The sequence below is a fragment of the Pleurodeles waltl genome, chromosome 5 (assembly GCF_031143425.1).
Source record: "Pleurodeles waltl isolate 20211129_DDA chromosome 5, aPleWal1.hap1.20221129, whole genome shotgun sequence".
In the NCBI taxonomy this organism is placed as follows: Eukaryota; Metazoa; Chordata; class Amphibia; order Caudata; family Salamandridae; genus Pleurodeles; species Pleurodeles waltl.
In genome coordinates this window covers 1411971790-1411998748 of record NC_090444.1, presented here as the reverse complement: position 1 = coordinate 1411998748, position 26959 = coordinate 1411971790, and the positions used below count along the sequence as shown (strand labels likewise).

The 26959-nt window shown below is 43.6% G+C and overlaps 1 protein-coding gene across 1 annotated transcript in view; it reads right to left on the bottom strand.

The window, feature by feature from the left end:
* LOC138296505 (CD109 antigen-like) overlaps nucleotides 1-26959 on the bottom strand; it is a 775136-nt gene that overhangs the window by 231712 nt on the left and 516465 nt on the right. The window contains exon 25 of the mRNA XM_069235676.1: nucleotides 14723-14951. Coding sequence (XP_069091777.1) covers nucleotides 14723-14951 — 229 coding nt within the window. The remainder of the gene's footprint in view (nucleotides 1-14722; nucleotides 14952-26959) is intronic.

Below are 26959 nucleotides of genomic sequence, written 5' to 3'. Positions count from 1 at the left end.
TATAGACAGATGTAAGTTATCTATCCTATGCGAATCCCTATTTACCTTCCCATTGACAGGGGCTAGGTTAAGCACAAACAAGCGGCCAAATTTGGCTGTCATGGCAACCATGGCACTTTCGACTACCCAGAAATCATCTAAATACAAATAGCTATTATTACAACTTGGGTTTTACTTTGATTAAGTTAGTAGCATAGCAAACGCCCAAATGCCTTCGCCTCTCGTTCAGTTTCCAATAAGGCTCCCGCGGGGTTAAGTGTGAGAAAAGCCACATTGTCTGCCTAGGCAAGCACCTTAGTACCCCAGCCTTGATTTTGCATACGTGCGATCAAAGGATTCAGATCTAATTTCCAGATAGAGGGTTTCATATATAGTGCGAACAAGGACACCCCTGCCTGCCCACCCATCAATTGTAATCTGCCAGTTGATCTTTGATACACTGCCTTCAGGCTTTAATGTACCCAGGCCCTGTTCCAAATCAGCCCATAACTGTCGACCGAATGCTATGAGAGTATTTGGGTCATCTAGGTCTGGTTGTGATTGTGGGGATAGCAATTATGGGATGCTGGGGGATGCACATGATTATACCTTACCTTGTTTAAGTTTCAGTGCAACAGGACGCTCTAGCTCAAGGCTTTTCCTGGCCCTCACAAGCCCAAACAGGCAATGCCCTTGTCTGTGTTCACCATTTACTGGAGATGCCAAGACAATCAAATGGATTTTCTGCATCTAATAATATCATGGCTATAGGGATCCCAGCACAATCAAAGCATCAAACAGTGTAATGACACGATGGGTGTGATCTGTAGATCCCCTCATGGGTATAAACCTTTGCTGTCTTGGCGAGACTAACTTAACTATGACCAGACTTAAGCGCAAAGCCAAGATTTGAGAATAGGTTTTTGTTTCACTGTTAATAAGAGTTGGTCTATAATACTCCTGCAGTAGTTTACCCTTCTTTGAAAAAACAATAATATTTGCCATAGACCATGAGTCTAGAGCTGGCAGACCCTTTTGTATCTGCAAAAGTGTAAATAACACGTCCAATTTTAGCTGCTGAAAAACAACCTTGTAAAATTCAAGCTGGATCTTATCCACTCCTACTGCCTTTCTCAAAGACAAGTTCTTTATAGCTGTTTGAACTTCTTCCAGGGAAGAAAGGTTCTTCATGAAAGTCCCTATCCTCTGCACTAAGTCTCCCAAATGGAACCGAGTCAAGGAAGCGTATTGAATCTTTGTCTAGGTTATCACTTTCCATCTCTTCCTTATATAGCTTCTCATAAACCCCCCCCCCCGAAATACATCCCAAATTCATCAGATTCAAATGCCAAAGTACCATAAGTCTCTTATCTCCCTTATTTCAGACAAGGTGTCTTTTTGCCTGTTCTGACCCGCCAGCTTCTGGCCCGCCCTCATAGCACTCCCTTTTGCAAGTCATGTATTTATCAGTGACTTTCCTCCCCGAAATATCAGTAATCGCCTTGTTAGCTAGTGCTACCTTATAATGACCCTCCTCAATTTACCTCCTTCCGGCCCTGCTAAAATTAACTGTGATTCAACTTCCATGATGTTCCTTTAAAACTCAGTGAGCTGCTGTCTCTCGCTCTTTTATTGATTTAGGCCAAAGCTAAGAGTTTCCTCTGAGTGGTCCCTCTCCTGAGGTGATAGTTATTGCACCCCATAAAATCTGACATGAGGTGCATGGAATTTATGAGGTGAGATAAGTACTGCCTGTTGTGACTTTTTAGAGAAAAGCATGCAGATTTTGGTGCAGCTGCTCAAAATCCACATACCCCATTAGATATTAGACCTTTTCCTCCTGTTAAATTCCATCAGTTTTAACTTGACAGAATTGTATGGATGGCACGAAATATATCACACCTCTTAATTACCAGATGCAATAAATGTCACACCACTTATAATCACGATCCTTATACAAACTGAAGTGTAATTAAACGGTTTACCTGTATTCAGGTTCTATTTGTTTGAACAGCTCATGCATTGCTGCAGTAGGCTGTACAGCCAGTCCTTAACAGTAAAACATGGATTAAAATAACAATTTTGCTAACTTAGTTTAAGAAAATACTACAAACTTCAAGGTTGCAGCACATACATATTGAAGTATACTGTCAGCTAGATTACCTATACTGCCTATTCATGCTTTAAATTGTTAAAAAGTAGCCGTATCAAGCTCTACTGCAGTGCTTAGTAGGAGGCCGAGCATATTCTTAGTTGGCCTCCTGTTGTTCACACCTAATCTCAATTAAGAAGAGGTCAGCAACAGATAAATCAAAGGTAGACTACAGACTGGATATTTAATCTGGTCCAAGACTTCCAGACTACATCTCCTTGTAACTCTCTTTCCAGCACCATGTTCTCTTGAGAAGGGTCTGTTCTTCAGAGCAGTAGAACCAAAGCCAGAGTTGTAGTTACCACAGACTGGGGCTTAAGGTAGACATGTTTTTGAACCCTGACAAGAGTAACTGGACCTATCTTATGAAAGCAAGAGCTAGATAGATACACAGAGAATACACATGGAGCTGATTTGTTCTTTTGTGTGGTGAAAGAGAGTTTGGTTTTGCTTTTGAAGGAAATTAAATTGAGTCCTATTGCTGTAAATGTTGGGTGAAATTGTTGTAGAAACTTTAGTTTGTTACACGTAGGTGTTATCACAAAACACAGACTGGTTACCAGATAAATTGCTGGGCTTTATCCATTTCCTGCATTCTGTGTTGATTGATTCCTGTCTACCTGAAGGAGGCCAATTGGGAGGTTTGTATTCAGTCCTATATTTGTGGTCTGTGACTGCAAGGCTGGGAACTAGTTTCAATAGGTTCTTGCTGTCTCCCAAGCATAGAGGGGTCCAGATCCTGTCATTGAAGTCTGCTTATCCCCGTGAAGTGTTTTTTCTGTGGGGAAAGAATACAGAAGGGCCTATAAACCGAGATGTGGCTGCCTGGAAGAAAACCATTGGACCAGCTGCAACTGGACATTATTAATGGCTTTCCATGAGAAGCCTTTTCCCTCTGGGGGGTGAGGAGGCTGCTTAAAGAAAGGAAAGCATCCCCTCTTTCAAAGGGATTCTAGGAACCAGTTGCAATTGGATATATTGCTCTAGAGCTGAAGTGGAGTTGTAGGCCGCCTTCTGGAAACTTAGGCTATGGTCTGGTGTCCAATAAGCCTTTCTTAAAAGTTTAACAACATTTTGAAATCCTAAAAGAAACAAATATATAATAGTTGATACCAGCCCTGTCTAAAAATAGAAGCAACTTTAATCTTAAATTTTTCAGATTGACATTTTCTATCATGAAGGTAAAGTCTATTAAGGCACTACATTGCAGACACATCTGGCCACGTGGAGCTCTTTTCCATTACAATTTCCATTCCTAACCCCACTGAAGATTTCCATCCTTCAAAATATATATATAGTTTGACCGTTACAAACCACCAATTGTACCTGACTCCACTCCATTGCAGTCTGCTGCAAAAGATGTTTAGACAGCTGTGTACTGCAGACTAGTGTTGGATTTTTGTAAATTATATTTTTATATTTCCTATCTTTCTTTTCCCCATTCTTGTTTCTCTCTTATGCTTTTGCTTCAATTTCCACAGTACCCTGTTAAGCTTGAGATGCTTTTTTCTTTTTTTTTTGCCTCACCCTCTCACCTATTTTGTATACCTTTTTCATAGTACCTCTGATAACGCGTCCAGATCTTGATGATTTACTTACAAGGGGACTCGTTTTAGGTCAATGAATCTTTTGACCACGTTTGGGGACTTCCCAGAACGAGGTATCCGTTTAGCATTTCAATCAGCAAGACAATAACCTCATCAATATTCACAATAACTAATCAATCAAGCTAATCAATATCCTTTAATTAATAAAATCAAATACCCATGACCTTTCAGCCATGAATAACCACACAAAACTAGTAAGATTTAGGATATTTATTCCCTATTAGTTACAATCTAACGTCATATTTATTAATCGCAATATCAGTAAGCACATCAAAACCACTATAATATGGCAACTCGAGTAAATATTTATCAGAGCAAAGATCATGTACATTAGAACAAAGTACGATGTTAACATTAATCAACTTTGGCAGAGTAGCATTAGCACATTATTCAACAAAGCAAAAATACAGTCATTTGTCTATTTGCATCCGATATTAGTGATCTTCTTAACTAACCTCAAATTAGCATCAGCATGTTGGGCTTTATGCAAAACAATTTAGCAACACGAATTTGGAAAACATCTAAGTATGGATTCTATCAAAAGAACAGTTGGTACCTAGAAAGAAAAGGCAAACAGACAATTACAATTTATCATCAGATAGTTACCCATCCAAATGGGTCAGCATACAGCGTCAGTCTTCATCCTCAGGACATCAGTCGATTCGCCATCAGCCAGAATAGAACAGGTAAGTCTCAGTAGGGCATAGATAAAGAACAAGGTTCTTTCCTCATAAGGAGGAGAAGTAAGCATTAGGCAGGGAATAGGATGAGGATGGTTTAAAGTATCAAACAGCTAAAGACAATATCTCTCAGAGCAGCATGGGATGGTGGAGAATGGCAAGGTAATGGCTAAGAAGAATGCTCGGTAATGGCTAAGAAGAATGTCTCAGTAAGGGCTAAGAAGAATGGCTCGGTAAGGGCTCAGAAGAATGGCTGATTTCTCCTTGTGTCACGCGGTTATATCAAATCTGTCAAACAAGTCTCTAATTTCCCATTGGCCAATATTTGGTGCATCGTTATCTCTGTCCAATGATCCTTCACACACCTTACTAGAATTTTCACCTAACACCGTTCTCATGTAGATTATTGGCTCCTGTGATTGACGTCTTCATCGGGTAGAATGTCAGGTAAGAAAAGTTACACTTGTCGCTCCAGTCAGTAGTTCCATTGTTTTCCCCTAGTCCAAGCGACCTTGCACCTGTCGTGAATTACAATGTTGCATTTGGCAAGAATGCCTCCTTGAGCAAGTCAGGTCCCGCGAGAAATAATTTACTATGGCTACACACACATCTCTAGCTCCTGGAAAAGTACAGCTTTGTGTCCTTCAGGAAAGCAGCACATTGCACGTTAGAAAAACACAGTTAATATGAGACCAGGCAGCTAGGCCCGGACCCTTGTAAACTAAGGCCTAGTGCTTAAATTTAGCAAAACCCTAATACGTCATTCTTAATGCTAACATAAAATCATATATTAGTACATTGTTAATTCATCATTAGTCAAATTCATTATTCATCATATACATTGGTGGCCACTCCCCGTGGGCACATTTCAAAAGCGTATATTATTTGTTTCAGTTAACATATTTTCTATGCAGTTTCATTACACGTTATTGCAAGCTTTTCATGTTAATCCCTATTTTAAAAGTCACACTCCAACAATCCCTCCTCTGATGACTCGTCATCACACAAACCGTTCCCCTTTACAAATTGCATCCTAAAATTCCCTCATTTCAATTTCTTCTCTCAATGTTGCCCCTTCTAATTTAGCTCTGAACATTTTCTCCCATTTCTTTTCTTCCCTCCTCTTATTATTTTTCATCATTTTCAATTGAATTGTTTTACTAATTTTGCATGACAACCATAATCTGAATAAGCAAGCTAGAACAATCAATATTCCCTGTAATATTTTTGCCAATATCCCATGACAAATATTACTAAACCAACTTTCAACTTTAGCAAGTCCCTTTCCAACCTTTTCCCAAACTCCTGGCTCTTTCAGTTCCTTCAAATCTGTACTATCTCTTGTTAGGTTAGTAAGCATACTTCTAATCTCATTACTATTATCAGGTATGTAAGCACAGCAATGTCACTCATTAAGCATTTTACAAACTACGCCATTTTTTGCTAAAATAATGTCTAAAGCAAGCCTGTTTTGAAGAGTCATAGCCCTCTCCGCAGCAAGTTCAGTATCCATCAGGAGTTTAGCCCCTGTGAAATTTGTCAGCATGTTATCCACAGTAGTAGACAACTTTCGAATCTTTATGGAGTTTAAGATAACTCCCACTGAAGGAATTATCGCCCCAAATATGTCTCCTACTACACCAGCAGCAGTCTCTCTCCTTTGTCTAGTACGATGTAATTCAGCCAATTTCGGAAACTTTTTCAAGTCCTCTAACTGATATATCTTTGGTGAAACTATCCCCAAATAACATGTCCCATACCATCCCTTTGGAAGACGGTAATAAGCATTAAGTCCAAATATATAATAGATCCCAGGGATCGCTGGATCCTGTTCATTTAACATGAACATCCACTTACTCTGAAACAAAAACACATGCTTTCATTCACTCGTTCCCACAAACACATTGTCATAATATGACTTTGGTCGCGTAATGCAAAGCTTCCCTACGTGTAGTGCATCTACAGCTAATTTCCCTTGTTCTCAAACCGCACTATCACTCTCACTATTTACAAAAGCTTGCTGCTGCAATCCTTTTTCTAATTTCCCTTTCAAAGCCCTTCTTCTATCTTCCGTGTGATCTAGAAAGCTCTTCTCTACAGGTGTAAGCAAACATGTCAGATTATTGCGGAAGATGCACTAATTGTTAACGTCGCTTCAAAGAACCCCTTAATTCATTATATGCTATAGTACTTAGTTACACTATTCAAATCCTCTATGATAGGCACATAAGAAAACACAAGATCATGGTTCGAATAGAAGTACTGAATCTCTTCCTGGTTATAGAATCGTGTTAGTAATAAACTACAGTTTATCCCATAAGTTAAAGGCAAACTATGGTAGGTAAGTCCCTCTTGTACCGAAACAGGAATCTGTACACACATAACAGTCTCTTGCATCCATTGTGTCAACATACTCACTCAGCAAGTGATAGAAAACATTGGTAGATAGTTCCCCTTTAGCATTAGTTCCCTCATGCAAATACCTCATGTCCTGCTCAAACCTTTCCCAAGCTGTTAGTGTAGCGGCGGTCTCAGGAATTGTAGCATTGTTAGTCTCACTCTTCGCCACTAAATGAAGACCCACAATCACAACTATGATGAATATCACACATACGATACCCAAACCAGCACCCAAACATTTGCAATGCCTACTTTCCCTATTATCATTTCTAGTGTTAGCCATGACCTGTAAAGAATCAGAACGTAAAGTAATATTAGTTCAAACAACAACCAACAGAGGATCGTTAAAGCCTTTTCTTCTTTTCAGCAAAGCAAAGTCTTTCTGTAGCAAGTATTTACAGCTTCCTCATTCACTCCCAGGATCCTTGTCAATTCAGGTTAGCAGCTTGTCAAAATCAGTTCTCAAAAGTCTACTCAGGTTAACAGTGTCACATCTGGTAATTTATCAGTCTCTTTCTCAGCTTTCTTCAATTCAAATTTTTTCACATCAACACAGTCTCTTTCTCTGGCAAAACTCAGGTACCGAAGTATTGACCTGGGACTTCCCGATCAAAACAGAACACCAAGAACTCTTGTTGCTACTCAGCTCACGTTGCATATGCCCATTCAGGACCTGCGTATCTCCTGTTTGCTACCCTCTTTCTTTTCAACTTGCGATCACCCTGCAATTCTCCTTCACTCAGATCTTCTCTCCTTGTTGTGTCGATCTCTTCCTCTATTGCATTTTCGACAACCACTTTCCCCTTAGTCACTTGTAATTCTGGCCACTTGTCTCCTTTTAATGTCTCTTTGGTCTTTGATCTTCCTTGTGGCAGCTTGTCGCCTCCTCTGACTCTATGGTGTATTCTCATGATGGACCTGCAATTTGCTCAGGAGGAGTATGAACACTGACTCTCTTCCGCCTCAACTCCTTCGCCTTTTGGGTCTGTCAGGGGCTCTATTACATTTCTATATTCATCTGCTTCTGGGAGAACCTCCTTCAGACTTGGTCCTCCTTGTGCCTCAGTTGAGATAGGCTCACTGTCACCCCTCTGAGTTTCTTTTCCTTCGTCTCTTATTGGAGTGACTAAGCCATCCTCAACGGGCTCTCCTTCTGTCCTAGTTCCCCTTTGATTTCCCTTCAGGTTGTTCGCTTGTGCATTGCATCATCCTGGTTAGATAATGCCGCTCCAACCTTTAAACAGTGGTTTGCCCGTTTGTTTGCAATATTTAAAGTTATAAAAAAGCGCTGTAGGCACAGGGAGCAAGGAAGGAGAGGGCCCTGGGAGGCTGTTGGTATGGCACAAAGAGCGGGCTGTGCATCACACATGATGGACTGAGCTTCCTATTGGTATTCCTCCTCAAGTGGTCAATGCTGAAGTACGAAGAGATGGATTGGCGACACTGATTTTTGGTGTGAGCAGCATGGTGTAGGCATGTGCGGGCTCATTTACAGTTTCAAAGAACCCAAAAGCTTGGTTTAAGCGTGCTGAGCCACACCAAGAGTCCAGGACCTGAGGGGTACCACTTGTGTATCAGGAACTTATTGCAGCTGGATCCAGGAGCTGTCTGGGGAGCATTTAATGTCCCTAAAGCTTAGCGCTGTACGTCTGTAGACTAAACTTTGGATCCACGTTTCAAGATGAGGTTGCAGGTCCAGTTCTTCTTCCCCAGGCAAGAGGGCAGTAGTTAACTCAGAGTAGCAGTCCAGCAGAATGACAGTCCTTTCAACAGCGCATCACTCCTTCCTTGCAGAGTATCCATAGGCCCGGGGGTGTACTGAAGAGATGGTGTCTGATATTCTACTTTTATACCCTGTTTCTAGAGGTAGGAGAGGCTTCTAGACAATGGCTTTGAAGTGCATGGAATTCCCTGACTCTCCTGCTTTGACTCCAAGGTGGCTGAAAGGACAATGCAAGCTCTTTAGACCCTTTGTGTGAAGGCAGACCACAGACTATTCAGTTGAAAGTGGGGTTGTGTTCATCTCGGCCCACCCTGCCAGCAGATTGCCTACTCAGACACACCTAATCCCTCTATTGTATGGCTATCTGGTAGGAATTCACAAAGCCTGTCAGTTTTGCACAGTCATGTGACCCAGGTCAGGATACAGGCACAAAAGGGTGACAGGCGGACAAAATGCTAACTCTCTAGAAGTGGCTTTTTTATACTTGAAATCAAAACCCCAAATTTGCCATTGCATAGGGTTCTTCACCACTATTCAGAGATCCCAAACATTTTGTTTGTACACATATTTTATTGCTTTTACTTGACAATCAGTTAAAAGTGGTACAGGACTTACAAGTAGTAACAATCCAGTTTACCTTGTATGCATTTATGTGCAATCAATAAACAATATTGATCAATTCCATAATCAGGTTTCCTGGAGTAGTCCACCATGATATTCTACCATGCAACCTGTATTCCTCAGAACAAAACAACAACATAATTTCCCCTTTTGTCCCGCTCAATCCCTGCTGCCCACATACTGTATTTAGCTCTCCATACCCTCATAACCAGGAGACTATTATATTTATATTTCTCCTTTAATGGTCCATCTCAGGTTCCAGGTTATTTGCACCCTCCTACGCATTTTAGGATAAAAGGGAACTATCAGGGTAGTCTGTTTTGGGCAATTTAAGCCAGACATCTAAGTGATCCCATGCTCTAGCTCAGTCCATGGTGCAAAGGCCTTTCGCTGCTTCCTGAAACAGTACCTGTCCGTCTAGACTTGCCCAGACAATCAAGTTTTCTTTCCATTTAGCTAGGCGGGGACCTCTTGGAGCCGTACAACGTGACATAATCTCACGTTTTGCCAATAAGAGGGCCAGATCTATAAATTGTGTGGTGAGTTTAAGTTTGCCAAGGCGATGGAATCCACCTAGGAGACCTGCCATGCGGCTTAGTGGGATCTGTCTGCCAGTGACCATAGTGATGCAGTCAAATACTCCCTCCCAGAAGTCCAACAGGGCTGGACAGGCCCACAGCATATGGAATAGTTCTAACCATTGTTCACCACACCACGGGCAGCTGGCTTCAGATGCTCCAAATGTCATGATTATTGTACCCAGGGTAAGGTATGCCCTGTGTAAGACATAAAATGTTATTAGTTTGAACCAGACGTTTTCTGATACCGCATAGCTATGGGACAGGACAGATACTCATTGTGCCTCAGCTATTGGGGAACCTATGTCTTCTTCCCATTTAAGGTGCAGAGAGTTCAGGGGAGGAGCTTGTCAGCCTGAATTGCTTGATACATAAGTGTAACTGCCTTAATCATGCCATTCCTGGTACCAAGAACTCGATAACCATAATGAGTGGGTGGTTCACCTGTACCCTGTTTCCAGTGTGCCCTAATGTTGGCCACCAGTGCTTTACGTAGTAAGAACTGCCCCTGAGATAATCCAAACTCATCAGTCAGGTCCTCAAATGTCTGCATCTCCCCATCTCTAAACATGTCCCCAATTTTTGTAATATCGTGCATTGCCCATTCCACAAGGCCCTGTAGGGCTCCCCCTCTGGCAGTACAGACAAACATTTTAGTGGGATATCCAAGGAAGAAAGGGGGATAGCCCTTGTGCACTGTAGGCAGTGAAGCCAGCAGCGTCATACAACCTGCAATGCTCCAGATTCCCCTGGTGGAGTCTTCCTAGGCACTTAAAGGATTTGAGAGATGATATCAAAGGCTGGGGTCCAATCTGTGACTTTGCCCACAAGGCGAACATGCGTGTTGAGCCATTATGTGAACCACTGCTGTTGAGCATGTAGGTAACAGGCTTCCACGTCGGGGGCTGACAGATCTTCTTCCAGAGACAGGCGTTGTAGTTTGCTTACTGCCACTCTTTGTCTACCTGCCTTCCAGATGAGGTCTCTTAAGCAAGCCCAGGTAGTGAAAAGTAGAATGGGGAATAGATATTCGGAGGGCAGAAAAAAAATACAGCAAGTGCAGTAAAGCCACCATTTCGTCAACTGCAATTCGGCCCACCACTGAAAGTGGAAGCTATTTCCAAAATTCCACATTCGTATGAAGTCTCCTTACTGGTGCACCAATGTTACCTTCCAATCAATCTCCGCATCCCAGAGGAAGAGAATCATATTGTCTGCATATAATGCAATTCTATGAGTTCTTTCTTGATGTTGCAATCCCCTAAACTATGTACCAGATCTAGCACTGCTTTCCAGGGGTTCCACTGCCACAGCAAACAACAGTAGGGAAAGTGGGAAGCCCTGCCTGGATCCTCTCCCCACTATATAGGAGCCTGATATTGTCTGGTCCGTTTTCACATGCGATATGGGAGCAGCATAAAGGAGCTTAGTCCAACGGATGAATCCATTACCAAGACCCAACTGCAACATGATCTGATATAGGTAGTCTCATCAGACACTATCAAAGGCCTTCTCGATGTCTGTCACCATGACAAGCACTTCTTCTGCATCCAGGAGGGGGATTCTAGAAGAGCCAGGAGTGGTCATATATTAATGCCCGTGTTACGGCCGAGGATGAAGCCCATCTGATCTGGGTGGATCAGTTTTGGTATGAAAGGTAGGAGGTGAGAGGCAAGGATCCTACTTAGGATTTTGTAGTCCGTATTTAGCATTGATAATGGATGGTTAGCCTGGACATCCATGTGTTAGCAGCGGGACTAGTAGTACCTCATTGGTGGTGGGGAAGGCATCTCCTCTCATTGCTGCTGCATATAGTTCCACTAGTTTCGGGGCAACCTCTTCTCCATATGTTGCATAAAATTCTACCAGGAATCTATCTGCTCCCCAAACCCTTTCCCTTGTCATTGACTTTATGGCTGCAAGTACTTCTGGTAGTGTGACTGGACCACCTAGGTCTTCAGCCTCTTGCACTCCCAAGCGGGGCAGATTCATTTTTTCCATTTTAATTGGGGAAGTGCAAATAAAGAGGTATAATATTCCTGAAAGCGAGTGTTAATGGCTTCTTCATCATAAAGCCTTTCCCGAGTGGAAGACTCTATTGTTAGGGTCATACACCTACAGGAGGTAGGATTGACAAGCTGTGCCAGAAAAGTCCAGGCACTGTTGTGTTCAGCGTGGGCCCTTGTCATGTAGGTTCGGCAGTCGAAACAGTGCAGCTTCTCTGAACAAACCGCTACTTGTTCTTTGGCCTCCAGGAGGGGTTGTCCCAAATCAGTTTTCTCTGGTCTCTCTACCTCCAGTGTTCCTAATGTCCTCTTCCTGTACCTCGAATTCTCTTACCAGTGGGCGCCAGACGCCAGTCATTTCCACTATACATTTTCCACATATTACCGTCTTAACTGCCTCCCACATCACTTTGGCGAGGCTGTGGATGCAGCATTTTCTAAGAAGTAATTTCCAATGGCGTCCGCTATTGATTGAAGGAAGGTGGGGTCCTCTAGTGCCTCTACCGTAGGTGCCAGTCCGGGATACAGGAGTGTTTTTTTGCCAATCCAGTGACACCAGTATGGGGTTATGATCCGATGCCTTACCGAGGAGGTACTCTGCATGGCGAATGGTTCTGAGAATCCTCTGGGGAAGCTAGAAATGATTCTAACTGGACATGGATATCATGCATCCCAGAGTAGAAGGAGTAGTCTGACAACTGGGTGCAGATGCCTCCAAGATTCATCCTTCCCACAGCAGAATTCCCCAGCGGTGGATGCGATCAATCAAGGAGGGAGTCCAGAACGCCATTATATTCACCTCACAGCAGGACAGATTGTATCAGAAACTAGGCAAGAAATACCCACTAGAGTTTAGGGCATATAACCCAACCCCAAGTCAGACCTTGTCCTGCCAGTCTACCCAACAACACTACAAATCGGCCATTGGGATGTATCACTCCCCTTGAGATCTGAAATGGGACCCCTGGGTGCACCCACACTAAGATGCCCCAAGCAAAAGCTGAATATGTCGTAGCATAAACGAGGCCCTTCATCCTTTCTTTAGGGAATCACGTTCTCAGGCCGTAAAATGAGTTTCTTGAAGTAGGGTCACATGTACTTCACTCCTTTTCAAGTAGAAGTGGGTCTTGTACCATTTTGCATATTGTCAAGTCCCCTGACATTCCAACTTATTACATTAGAAGTCAAGGGGGTGCCATTTTTACGTTAAGTCGCTGGGCCAATACACCCAGAATTTCCACTAGGACCAGGGAATAATGCATTTGTATTGGCATGGAAGTAAGCTGGTGGCGGTGAGCCAGTGCAAAACACCCAAGAACAGAACTAATAAAAACATACCAACTCCCCAACCCCAGGAAATAAAACCTCCCCATCCAAAACATCACACTATCAAACTTCATGCACACACTTGCACTATGTGCAACTTCAAATTGTGGGGGGGTAGCGCTTAATGATACTCTTCCCGGCTTCACTTCACACCCTAGGGAACATTATCAGGGTATTAGGAGTCCAACCCTTCATCTGGGACCCCTCGCCTTGAGGATTAGTGTTCAAATTACAGAACCACTCATGAATCAGCGACAGCCACATGGCCTATTTAGTCGTGTAAAGAGGTCATGCACAGTACAGCCATGTCAACCGCTTGGATGGCACACATAGGTTTCAAACACTCAGGGCCATGGCAGTTAGTCAGAGTGTGCCACTTACGTACAGACACATAGGTGATGATTGAATTATATAATTTCATTGAAGTTACCAGGAGTCACCAGTGGGGGGCACAGAAGCCATTTTGAAGGACTTGGACAAGGCCCCAAGGATAATATCAGTAAAGGTTTATTGAATGAGAGTAAAGGTTCAAAAGGAGTTACTCCTGGCGAAAGCACCTCTATCAAGATGTTTGTCTGGACTGCCACTGTGGGCAGCTGAAGATCCAGAACCTCAGCTTCTCACTGCACCACAACTGCAAATAAGGGGACCGTCTTCCCTAGTCACTGTAGGGAAAGAGACCAGGCCAAAGTCTGGTGAGGTGTCCAAGTCACTGGCATCCACCGGTTTCTCATGCCAGTTGTCCTCTATACCATCCAGGGTGTGATAGTAACCATAAGTGTCCTGTGACCCCTCCTGTGACCGTCAACCTCTCCAGGCCTGTCAAAAGGAAAAGGCACAGGCTCTCACTTAGAAGGCATGGTACTGGTCAGTGCAAGTTAACTGATTTCATTTGAGATTGTAACTTTACTGACCTGAAAATAAACCTTCATAGTTGCAAAATTACTTTTCTCTGTCACTTCTATGGGGGAAAATTCTGCTTCACTGTCACTGATATATTGTTGACCTAATGATTTTAGCCTTAGTTCAAACTAAAGATCCACCCCAGTGGACTTAGCAGAGATTTGAGTTTGTGCCAAGTTTGCAGTGCAAACATCATCCTTATCTTTCCTGCTATCATCTGTGTATTTGTAGTGTATGTGTGCCAACATGAGGTGTTCCCAGGTAGCTTAAGGTATCTGTGGTAAGACATAAAAACACCCTGTCCTTTTACAGAAGGCCACATTGCCACTCTCACACGTCCCAAGTGAAGAGGTAAGTAGTCATTCTCTTAAAGAGGTATGCATTTTGGATGTCCCTCTCCATCTCAGACTACTGCACCAGGGTTTTAATCCAAAAAGCAGAGAGAACGCCTACTACCTTGCATACTGTGTGGGCTCATTGGGGAATAATGACAAAAACGATAAAGACTGTAAAAATGCAACATTGGGAAGGGATGCATGACTCTACACAGCCATACAGTGAACCTTCAGTCCCTACAGCTCCCGAGGATTTTACAGTACCTCTGGACCTTTTAAAAACTGGTCACAACAAAGTATGAGAACTATTTTTACTTATTACAGAGACACAAGATATTCTGTTGTAAATATTAAATACCAAATTAATGTCAAAGTACAATAATTCTACATTCTGTGCTCTGAAAATTTGTACCTCATGTCCTGGATATGCTGCAATAGCTAATGTAATGTAGGCTGTGAGAGTGACAGGGCTTTGGTTGCCACCTTTCATTTCACTGTTCAGCAATCTTCCTGGCTCCCAGAATTCACCATTCCTCTTCTGATGTTGAAACATCCATGTTATTGTCTTCTGCAACACCGATGGATCAATGTTTATAAAGGAACGTGCTTGAAGGAAACATCTTAGGACAAAAGCTGACAACCTATGAATAACGTCAAAAGAAAATATGAACATATACATAAGAGAAAATTACACTGCATTCCAAACACTTTTTCTGACAATGAACATTCATTTTTGTGCTTGTTTTTGTAATTTTAAAATATATGAATCTCATTATATAGACATGATGTTATATAGATGCATTTGACCTAAACTTAGACGCTTGCAGCATAGTCAACCATACATCATGTATAATAATGCAACATTTCATCACTTACCGGGTATTACATGAGATATTTCTCAAAAGACCATTCGATCCATGGGAAATTTCAACTTATGACCAGTACCCTTTCTTTGAAATTTTCAGGTCACTGTTTCAAAAAAAATTACATGATGGCATGGTTTAGGGACAATGCGGATAATCATGATTTTATCTTTTCAGCCGCAATTGTTTTGATCATCTTTTAAGTCAGAGACATCGGAGCAATGTACAGAGTACAGAACTGCACACATACATTCCTTAACTGAACAACCTACACTACATCCAAAAAACAAAATAGTTATTTTCCCAAATAAAGAGCAATGAAGATTCTAAGCGGAGGGTGCGTGGCTATGGTGTTGAAGATGGCAGACTCTGTAATCCGCTACGGCCTTGCACGAATCTTGACTAATCTAACTGATATTTGCAGACACAATATTGGGTTGACCCTGAGATGGAGCCTCTCCGGTGCCCCTGATCTAAAATTTTGCCCTGTTGATGACCAGCTGTTGAGGCGCGCCGCCCGATTTACAATGTGAGCGGGTCAGGCCGCGGTAGTTGAGGCCACCAGGCCAGCCGTCCTTCAACACTGGTGAGCGAGAGCAACTCAATTAAAGTGAAATGCTCACAAGGAGAAAGGCAGTGGTGGAGCCTGAACTGTGATCAGTGGCAGTGCAGGATGCACCAGCCAATCCCTGGGCCCAGTGACCTCTGGGTGGATTTCCCTTGGCTTCTGCTGGGTGCGAACCACACTGGCATTAAAGCTGCAGCCCGAGAGCACCTAACTGAGGATATAGGATAATTGGAGGGCCAAAATCCTATTTTGGGACTGGACCCGCGAGCTGGGATTGTGGAGGTGAGAGTGCTTTTCTAAAAACACATCAGCAAGGAGGGGGCTGAAGAGGAACCATGGTTGTAGCCTTTGGCAGCATAGGGTGCTGCAGCTGCACCCCGGCTATAGTTACCCCGCCCTACAGCAGCACTGAGTACGAAGGGGATGGTTAGAGACGAGCCACAATGGCTGTTGGCTTCTACTGAATGGAAGCTGTGGGGCTGCTGGGGCAACGACCTTCACCTCTCAGCCGGACGCCAGTGGGCGAATGAAGCACTGCACACATGCCTGAAGACGGGCCCCTGAGATGGCACTGAGGTGGTGAGTGCTCACTTAAAAGGCTCATTAGCAGAAGGGTAGAATCCCAACAACAGTTATCAGTAAAGCAGGGCACTGGTTTGTAGTGTCGAGCCACGGGTTTCAACACATTACAGGTGAAATGGATGCGCAATAATCAAGCATATAGGTGAGGCCGCCAACAGCTGAGAAGCATCCGGGGGAGGGTTTCTAGGATAGATACAAGGGCGGGGGGGCGAAGCCATGGGAAAATCAAAACAGAAACAAACCCAAGCCACCCCTGAACAGTCTGAGACCCTCCCTCCCCAGCAAGATGGACTTAATGCAGAGGGCCCAAGCAACTCAACCATCCAATCACATTTAGATAAACTTCTAGCTGCCTTTGCCGATACCAAAAAGACCCTACATCCAGACATAGGTGCAGTTTTGGTAGGCCTGGGGCCTCCTTCGGACGGAACATAACAAACTGTCCGAGAGGGTGAAAACTGTGGAACCTACAGTGAAAGAAATTAGACCTGAACATAATGCATTTTACCACAAACTGCAAGAACTTGAGGGACAAGTGAAACTGTTGGAGTAAAGGGTCGAAGATACGGAAGGCCGTAATCGATGCAACAATAAAAGCATAGTGGGACTTCCTGAAGGAACAGAAGGCAAGGACATGGTGGCGTTTTTAGAGACCTAACTGAAGATATCAGTGTCACCTGATGGCCTCACACCTTTCTTTGCTTTAAAGAGGGCTCACAGAGTCCTGGAGCGCCCCTTAACACGGAGCCGCCCAACTCGCCCAGTGGTGTTGTGTCTCCTACACTATAAGGACAGGGACACCATTCTGGGAAAGCACATGAGCATGCCCCATTTACATTGGGAAATGGGAAAGTACTGATATTCCCGGACTTAATGGCAAAGGTGCAAGCCCAAAGGGCATCCTATCAGAATGTCAAGAAAGCTCTCCGTGAGGCAGGAATTCCATACTCCTTAATCTTTTCAGCAAAATTGCAAATCAATCAAGATAGCAACACACATTTTTGGGTCTCACCCGACGAGGCCTGGTGTAGAAGGCTATACATCAGGAGGGACACACTCAAATCTAGTAACAAAACCCAACAAAGTCAGGTGGCGACCCAAAAAGAGATCCTGGGGCATTGACGTGGGATCCTCAGTGAGGAAGCCTTCACCTTCGCAAACTGAAAGAGTGAGAGCAGCAGCACTACAAGTGGTAGTGGATCTGTCGTCGAATCGAGGATCTGAAAATGGCACTGAGGGCTCCTCACCCCATGGCTCGCAAACCTCAGACTCAGACGTTTCTCAGATATCCGGGACTCCTCTTCAGGTAACCCCTCAGACAGCAGAGGGCTTGATTTGACTTCTGGCCAATATGTCACTTCACCAGGGCCATCTAAACATCATAATAGGGAGCATGCATAGCAGTCGGTACGACTGGATTGGATGGAGCGGACTGCCTATAGATAGATTCAAGAATGGGGTCCCGCCCTGGATGCAGTTTCCTAACTCTTTCCGAATGGTCTCGACAGACTGCAGATGTGGTCGGAGCAGGGCTGTGGAGTGAGTACCTGGATTGCCCACCCTTAGAAGGTCACTGTCACCAGATAGTTAGAGGCGGTGATCTTGTAATGATGTTCCTTTTTTTGTTGTCATTTGTTTTACAGGTTTGGACAGCCGGCCATTGCTGGGCTGCCCTTGGGTATGGGAGTTTGTGTTGGTTGTTCTTTTTGTTGGTCCAGGGGGTCCTACACTAACCGGCGGGTGAAATTACATGGAGGAGGGTAGGCCAGGATGACTTCCCCTAACCTTTACAAGACTTAACCCTGAATGGCTGAAGAGGGTAAAGCTGTGCCTATCACCACATGGAAAATTAGGGGAATGGGATTGGCTGCTAAACGGCATAATATACACTGGTGTCTGCGGCGACTTGGTGCTCAAATAGTTATGCTACAGGAGACACATTTGTTAGACTGCAGAGTAGAACGCCTACGCCGAAGGTGGAGAAGCCACGTTTACCCAACCACTTAGTCAGTTTACTCCCACGGAGTACTGATCTGGGTGAGGGACAATACCCCCTTTGAACACATTAACTGATAAAGAGGGCCGTTATGTATTAGTTAAAGGCAGACTGATGGGTTAGGGGATAACACTGGGAAGTGTTGATGCCTTGAATTGGGATTAGTTAACATTCCTTCGTAAGTTGTCCATGCCTCTAGCTTCCATGGGACTTCGTAACTTTCTCTTGGGAGGGTATTTTAATTGTGTGGTGAATGCAAACTTGGATAGGTCTACCCCACCACTACTGGGTGCCCCTGCACAAAAGCTGTCAGTGTTTGAAAACATGGATCACGCACTGGGATCTATTGGAAATCTGGAGGGTACAGCATGATCAACTGAGCAAATATTCATTTTACTCTCCAATCTATAAGTTGCATACAAGGTTGGACATGTTTTTGTGCTCCAAACCAATGAGTGGCCAAATATTACACACAGAATACCTGGGGCGAACATTGTCTGACCACAGTCCCTTTTTACTAAAATACTCCCCCATACTAGAAAGATCAGTTATAACATTGTGGAAGCTTAAACCTTTATTGCTGGAGGATGCCCCCTTTTGAACCTCTCTACAAAAACCATTAGGGAATATTTTCAAAATAACCAGGGGACTACCTCAAGTATGTTGATTGGATGGAACCCATTTAAGGTGGTGGTTGGGGGACACTATATACGCCAGAAGGTGGGGGTCAAGAGGGTCTTAGAGGAGGAAGTCAGAACCCTGGAGGACAGGCTATAAAACCTGGATATTAAGTAGGGGCAGGGGGACACAGCTGATACCACATATAGTGAAACCAGAGAGGAGTACCACAAGGTATTGGAATGCTTACGCTGCTTGGATTATGGCAATTATACAGCAAGAGTCTATTACGAAGAAGGGAAAACTATTAGCATGGCTAGTTAATTCACCAACTAGAGGACACCCCAGCACACAAACTGAGGCAGAACAGGGGCTTGTATCCTACTCCACAAAGGATATTAATGCCACATTCCATCAGTACTATGAGAACCTCTCTTGTAGTCCTGGACAGCCTCCAGATACAGCACTACTAGGATTTTTATCTCCCCTTCCGTTACATTCAATTGACATTGAGGCTAGGGAGGCCCTAGGAGGCCCGGTGATGGTCAAGAAAATATGAGCAGCTATCAAGGAGATGGCTGATAGGAAAACGCCGGGCCCAGATGAGTTGCCAGTGGAGCGCTTTGCTGCCTTATCTTCCAAACTGGCCCCCAAACTACAGACAATATAGGAGGACTTGTTCCGGCTGGGGACACTGCATGACTTCACAAGGGAAGCTTTGGTGATACCACTTCCCAAGACCTCTGAGCTGGCCGTACCGGCATCAGAGTTTCGCCCCTTATCCATGTTCAACATGGATTTTAAGATTCTGAGTAAGAAACTTGCCATGCGACTAGCGCCTCACATGCAAGCATTGGGGCACCCAGACCAGAACGGATTTATCCTGATGAGAGACACTTCTCTGAATATCCATAGGTCATTTCATATATCACCTGGAATCGCTATGCTACCCGGGTGCCACCCTGATGTCTATTGATCTTGAAAACGCATTTGATTCCATTGACTGGGACTTCTTATTTGCTGTTATGACACAGATGGGACTTGGTGACACATGGGTAAACTGGGTCTGATTGTTGTATGCGCGCCCTGTCACCAGAGTTAAAACTGGACCCATGGGGTCCCCCCAATACAAGATTTATAGAAGCACCAGACAGAGGTGTCCACTGTCGCCGCTTCAATTCACGTTAGTCATTGAACTGCTGGCTGCCTGTGACGCTCTCGGTGTATATTGAATACTCAGGAGTCGGTTATCGGGGAGCTATGTGGGTTTTATTCTCAGATAGCTTTTTTGGGTTACAGTCTCTCTCTTTCTCTGTTCTCTTCTCCTGAGCTTTGGCTCTGCTCCTGTCTTCTTCCTTCTGGTCTTTACGGGGTTGTGGATGGGTTTCTCCTTCTCAATCTTCTCTTTGGCTTCTGTCGTCTCACAGGTTCTCCGGGAAAACGCATACGGAGAGACAGAAAGATACCATGGTAAGTACGTCCCTTTCGTCTAGCCCTTTCCCTGTCTTCCCTTGTCGTCCTGTCTTTTCCGTTTTTGCCCTTAGTTTTCCACCTTCTCTTCTGACCTGACTCCCCTTCTCTTTTCTTCCTTTGCCTGTTATCCGGTTGGCTCTGTTTTATCTGTCTCTGTCTCCAGTTCCTTTTGTTCCTTACTGCCTAGGAGGCCTCTTCTTCCTATTATCCTCCTTTGTCTCTGTTTCACAGTACCACAATTCTCCTGTCTTGTGCTATGTAGTTGTTCCTTAACAATCTAAGTGCTCACTGTTTTAGTCTCCAGTGTACTATCTCATTTATATGTTTTTGTGTAAAGGTGCCAAGGCGCAAAGGTGCAACGGTGCAAAAAAAAGTACAAAAGGTTCCCAGTACCTTACCCCCCTATCTTTCCCTTTCTCCCCTTCCGGCTTCCTCTATTCCACCGGTCCCATGCACCTGATAGAGCCACGCTTCTCCAGAAGCGTGGCGGGAATGAGCGCTTCGCCTCTCCGGGGTTCGTTGTTATGGCTTCCGGGTTTGTTGATGGGGCCCGTCTGGATGTACAGTTCCACGAGTCAGGCCACTGGTCTCTCTCTCTCTCTAGGTCAGGCTGCTCATCTTCTTCTCGTCCTGGAGTGTATTCGGACCTCTTCTGCTCGTCTTCTTCTCTTCCTTGTTGTGAGTCGGTGTCCTCCAGGTCTCCTTCTTCACCTCCCACAATCGCGCCCTCAAGTGCTGGCGCTGCCGTATTTGTCCTCCCGTTGGCCCACGATGGAAAGGAATTCACCCAATCACCGGAAAGGAGGTCAGGAAGGTCGGGGATAGCAGGAGCAGAGACTGCACAAGTCCCGATTCTGTGCGGGCGAGACGCACTCAGCCTGTCACACTGCCCTATTTCGACTTCAAGCCCCTGATCATGTACTCATCCTGGGAGGTGGATCATACATGACCTCCCTCTATGCAGATGACCTGCTTCTTTATTTGAGAGATGGGCCTTCAAGCACTCCAATTGTACGCTCAATACTGTCAAAATGTGCAATGTATTCTTGCTTAAAGGTTAATGTGGCCAAAGCACACCTGTTCCCATTATTTCAGGACATGGGGCACTTGCTGATTCTCCTGAGGGGCCTGGCCTGGTCCTCCATAACATTCAAATATCTGGGTATCAAAATATTCTACTCCCCAACTGACCTGCTAGATGCTAACTTGAGTGCTGCACTCAGGTCTTTGCACTCATGCGTTCATTTCTGGAGATCCTTAAAATTACAGATTATGGCAAGGATTTCCTTATCCAAGATGATAATGTTACTTAGACTTTTATATTATTTCTCTGACTTACCAGTCAAGGTTCCAACATCTTGGTTCAGACAACCTGATTCCCTCTTGTGGGAGCTACTGTGGGATGCATGTCGAAGTAGGGTCTCATTAGAGATCCTCCGAAGCCCACTGGGGAGGGGGGTCTGGGTGCCCCATACTTTGAACGATATTACCTTGCAGCACAGCAGCAGTGGGTTGCACAGTGGTTGGATGGTTCACTTCCGCATAAGCTAGGACTATGGGGAGTGGGGACTGATCAATCTGTGCTACTGGCAAGGCTGCCTAATCAGTCAGTGGTTGTCCCTTGTCATGATCAGTTAGTCGAGCTGGCAATGTGGAGTTGAAGGAGATGCCACTGCCGCTCTCTGGGGACCTCCACGTACACGAGGAAACTACCTCTGGTTGGCCTCCCACATGGTGACTCACCTCTCCTCTTCACACATAACCAACTGGCACCCTGGATAGATGCATGCATCCAGACTTTGGGAGATTGCGTTAAACAAGGAATGTTCCTTTCCTTGGCGGATCTGATAGAACAATATGGTTTACCACCAGGCCAATTCCTAACATATCATGCGTTGACTCATAACTTTGGGACACTATGGCCTGGAACTTTCCAGGAACCTGAGGCACACCAAGTACTGCACTGTCTACTGACTTTGGGATTGGTCAGAAACTTGATAACGTGGCTATGTCAAGCTCTTTTACAGTCATCTATGAAACCCCTACTAACAATCAGACGGAGATTGGAAGCGCTGATGGGGCAGTAGGTCTAGGAAACTAATTGGCAGAAGATATTGGCCTACCCACAAAAAGTCTCTTGAAATAGTAGACTGAAATATATTCTGTTTAACTATAGTCACATGATATATTTAACATAGACTACAAGTTATCTATGGGGGCGACCCTAGGCCCTGTCCGCGCTGCTCTCATCTAGATGCTGACTTTGCGCATATGATGTGGGATTGCACAGTGATCCAAAACTCCTGGGGAGGGGTTTTTACCAGCCTCAATAATACCTTGGGTAGAGCCCTCCGATGCACCACAGAGATATGCTCACTGGGCTTATTCCCTAGGCCACGTCATAAGAAAATGGGTTCCAGATTTTTAGATCTGGCTTGGATACTGGCTAAACGTGACATAGCAAAATACTGGACTTCATTGGTGCGTTGGGGCTAGCACAATAGATGAGAGAGGTTGCGATGTGGGCTGGAGCTGAGGAGAGAGCATTACCTAAAGATGTTACATGGGGGGTGTAGAGGAGACCTTTGGCAGGACTTTGGTCAGAGATATTGGGCATATGGGAATGTCCGATGGATGATTCGGATACAGTTACTGGGGTGGAGTCTGCTTCTCCAATGGAACCAATGGAGTACACCGAATGAACCTTGACCAGGGCTTACATCTTGGGGATCCCAGGTATGATGCTTTGTACGGACCGAGCCAGAAGTGCAGCCCTTAGCTGCAATTTACTACACTACCACCCTCCATCTTGACTCCCTAGCATTTCCCCCAGTAGTATTACTACACAATAAATTGTTTCATATGTACTTGGCTACCCTACGTTAACATTCCCCTTTGAAAGGACCGTAGTTGGATTGTTACAGTTGTTAGATCATAAAATTGTGATAAACAGTTCATTGAAGGGCTGTCACAGACTCTGGGTTATCCTGTTGATGGAGACACATTTGATAAACTAAGATTAACACAATGAACCCTCATGCATACTGGGTTGTTATTGTTAGTACTGACCAACTGTAATCAATGTTTTTGGTGTTTTTTTTTTTTTCTTGTGTTTTCCATGGCAGGATGTTTCCCATTTATTTTCTGTATCTATCTGAAAGTTATCAATGTGTTGTCTAGCTCTGATGCACTTTGTCATACCTGTCTATGCAAAAGCCAATAAACAGATATTTAAAAAAAAAAGATTCTAAGCAGTAGTTTTACTTCAGAATGGAGTGATTGCCTAAATAATACCACAGTCCCAGCTAATACTTGGAGTCTATTTTCAAAGGCATTTTAGAGAATGTAAATTAGTGTTCCTGTAGTGCTCTCAAATAGTTTATGAATTGGTCGCTAAATATCTAAAATGGAGATTAAAGAAGAATATTCATATACAATTGGTATAAATATAAAAGACTGTGCCCTCTTTGAATTTTCACTAAAAGGAATTGGGACGCTTAAAGGCTAATTTACAAAGGCATCCAAGAGAACGTAAACAAGGATTCCTCTAGTAATACTTCATGTTTTCATAAAAACCTTTGTGAGTAAACCACAAATTTGTTTGGGGCGTTTTAGAAATCCAAGAACTTTGAGCAGAGATGGAACATTTTGCTAAATTGCCCATGGTCTCAGAAAACAATACGACTTTTTGAACTGAATGGTTTCTAAGAGAAACAACGAATCGCTATTTTTATTTAATATTTAGTAAAATTGTTTAAAAGTTATATGTAATTATTGTAAAAAACATTTTAAAAGTTTAATTTTTGTAATTAAGTTTATTAATCCTTTCATTAAAAAAAAACGAAATACCACTTAAAAATACATTTATCACATTAAATTTCAAACCAATATAATTTATTTAGAATTAGTTCCTTTGGGTGTTATTTTAACACCCTGTCTCCACTGTCTTCTGTTTTCTATGAGAGTTTGTTGCAGGACCAGTGATTGACCATGTGTGGTACTTGACTTACTCCAAGCCATGGCATAATTGACCTTGCATTCAACTGCAATAGTCTTACTCTTTTTGGCAGTGTATTATGCATTGGCATGGCCTTCCCAAAACCCTTCTTAGATTTCCATAAACTTCTCCCGTTTGGTAGTAATTAGTAGTACATTTTCCCATCACTCCCCCCAGTTTGTCTAACATTTACTGCTAAAAATGTATATCTACATGTGTGGAGATGCCCACACAGAAAAGATAGAAGAGGCAGAGGGACAGGTCTCTGGCAGTAGGTTTTTTTATTTTATTTTGTGGCATGTGATTTTTACTACTGTGGTGGTACTTCACTTATTACAAAATGCAATTTCTGAATTAGACCCACTGTGTTCAGACCATTTTCTACAAATCTGATGATTCTTGCTGCAATCTACCATCATTTATTTTCACACAAAAAATATTTCCTCCTTAGCTACATACTATTTTTAGGTCTTCCAATTAGGTTCTATATAATTCAAATAGATGGGCATTTCCCTGGAAATATGAAAATGGGCAAAGGTATAAAATGGACGAGCAAGGGGAATGAGGTACAGGCCAGAGGGGGACAAGTAGAAAGAAGACAGTAAGCAGTGAGGTGTAAAGTGCATCTTTGAGGCATTTGAGGTACAAGTAGGATGAAAAGGTGGATTATAGCACATGCTTGCTGAGGGGTGAGTCAACATACAAGATGGTTGACAGAAGAGGAAGAAAGTTTAAATGTCATGGGGTGAGGCACAAGGTGACTGGAAAAATATAAGGTAGGACCTGGGCTACAGCCTTTGGCATGGAAAAGGACATATTTCATAAATATCCATTAAGAGCACCTAAAAACCAGAGTCAATGGACATTTGTTCTTTTTGTTAAGCATTTCGTAGATCATCTAGATGTGTTTATGGGAATAAGAGGGGCAGGCCAAACATGGTTTACTTCCCATTTTACAAAACCCAACTCAACATGTCAAACTGGGCCCCTTCCTTTCCCAAAGCTGCAACATGACCCATGGAGTCCTTCAAGAATCTCCTCTCTTCCTGATGCCCTTCACCAACTAAACTTGCACACAACATTGGCACCCACAACATCAGATACCACTTATGCTCAGATGATGCACAGTTCCATGAAACACGCACCACAAAGCAGGTTGCCTTAGGAATGCAGAACCAGATCTCAAAATTAGCCATCTATGAATGAAGAAATGACAGAAGCCTTACTAATGGGCCAATAACCTAAAGAGCCACTGGTCCACGAAGATCATTGTGGCTTTATGCTGTCATGCAGTACAACATTTAACCCCATCGACTTACTCATGTGCTGCATGAAATCTTGGGGGCTGAGAGTGAGATGAGGCTGATTTCCATGGACCTAGAAAAGGTGATTGATACTGTGGAGTGGAATTTTCTGATGGCAGTATTAAGAGGCATAGGATTTGGACCCTAATTTTGTGCTTGGGTACGACTCTTGTTAAAGTGGATGTGGAGCTTTCTGTGGCATGGATAGGTAGCAGGGGGACCAAGCAGGGGTGCCCCTGTCGCCACTCCTCTTCGTACTTGCCACAGAACCCCTCCCACTGCTGTTGTGCAAGGAACTGGAACCTTGAGGGAATTCGGGTAGGTGGCTCCAATCACATTGTCTCCTTATACGCTGATGATTCATTGGCTTACATTTCCTGGAGAATCAGTTTCACTCCTGACGTGATTACTAATGGCTTTTGGCAAAGTATCCAGTCTCTAAATAAATGTTTGTTTCCCGATCAACCCTCCCAAGGGGAGTGATTTCCAATCAACTTCTGGACGTGGGGTTTCACAGGGAAACAGGTTTCAGGCACCTGGGTATATGGGTCACACACACACTGAGGCAGCACACAGACATTTGAAAATGTGGATAGGGCAAAGAGAGGTTTTGAGAACTCAATTGTGTTTTGGAACAGAGGCCTCCTCTCGGTGATCAGAGTGAGAAAAACAGGCTGTCCAGCCTGCAGAAGAGTCCATGGGCAAGAAGGATAATCAAATTCTGGAGGAGATAAAGCCATTGTAGAAGAAAGACCATTTTCACAATAGCTGCCCTACCCATCTCCTTGCACTTCCTCATTAACTAATAATAGTGTACCTATCATCCCAGTTGCCTGGACAACTGTTATGTTATTGACATAGCACTCTGTACAGCAACAATTGTAGGTCGATATAAACATATCGCCATTAGAGGTGCTTCATCTGAGTGTGCGTTTTTTATTACATTACTCAACAGTTGTGATCTTGTAGCAAGTTTGGCAGCACTCATTGTCCTGAATAGGAAAAGTCAGTCTTATGAAAGGAACCTAATGAAGATTGTGAGAAAGTGGATTGTCAGTTAGAGGAGATCACAATTCTGTACTAGGTCCAGCTAGGTCTGAATAATTCAAACCTTGGTAGCTCTAGCACAGAGCAGACAGGCTTAACTCAGCAGATATGTGTGTAAAGCATTTATCAGTGCAAAACAGTTACAAAGAAAACATTTCAACTACATGAAAATCCCACTATAATTTACAAATATAGAGTACA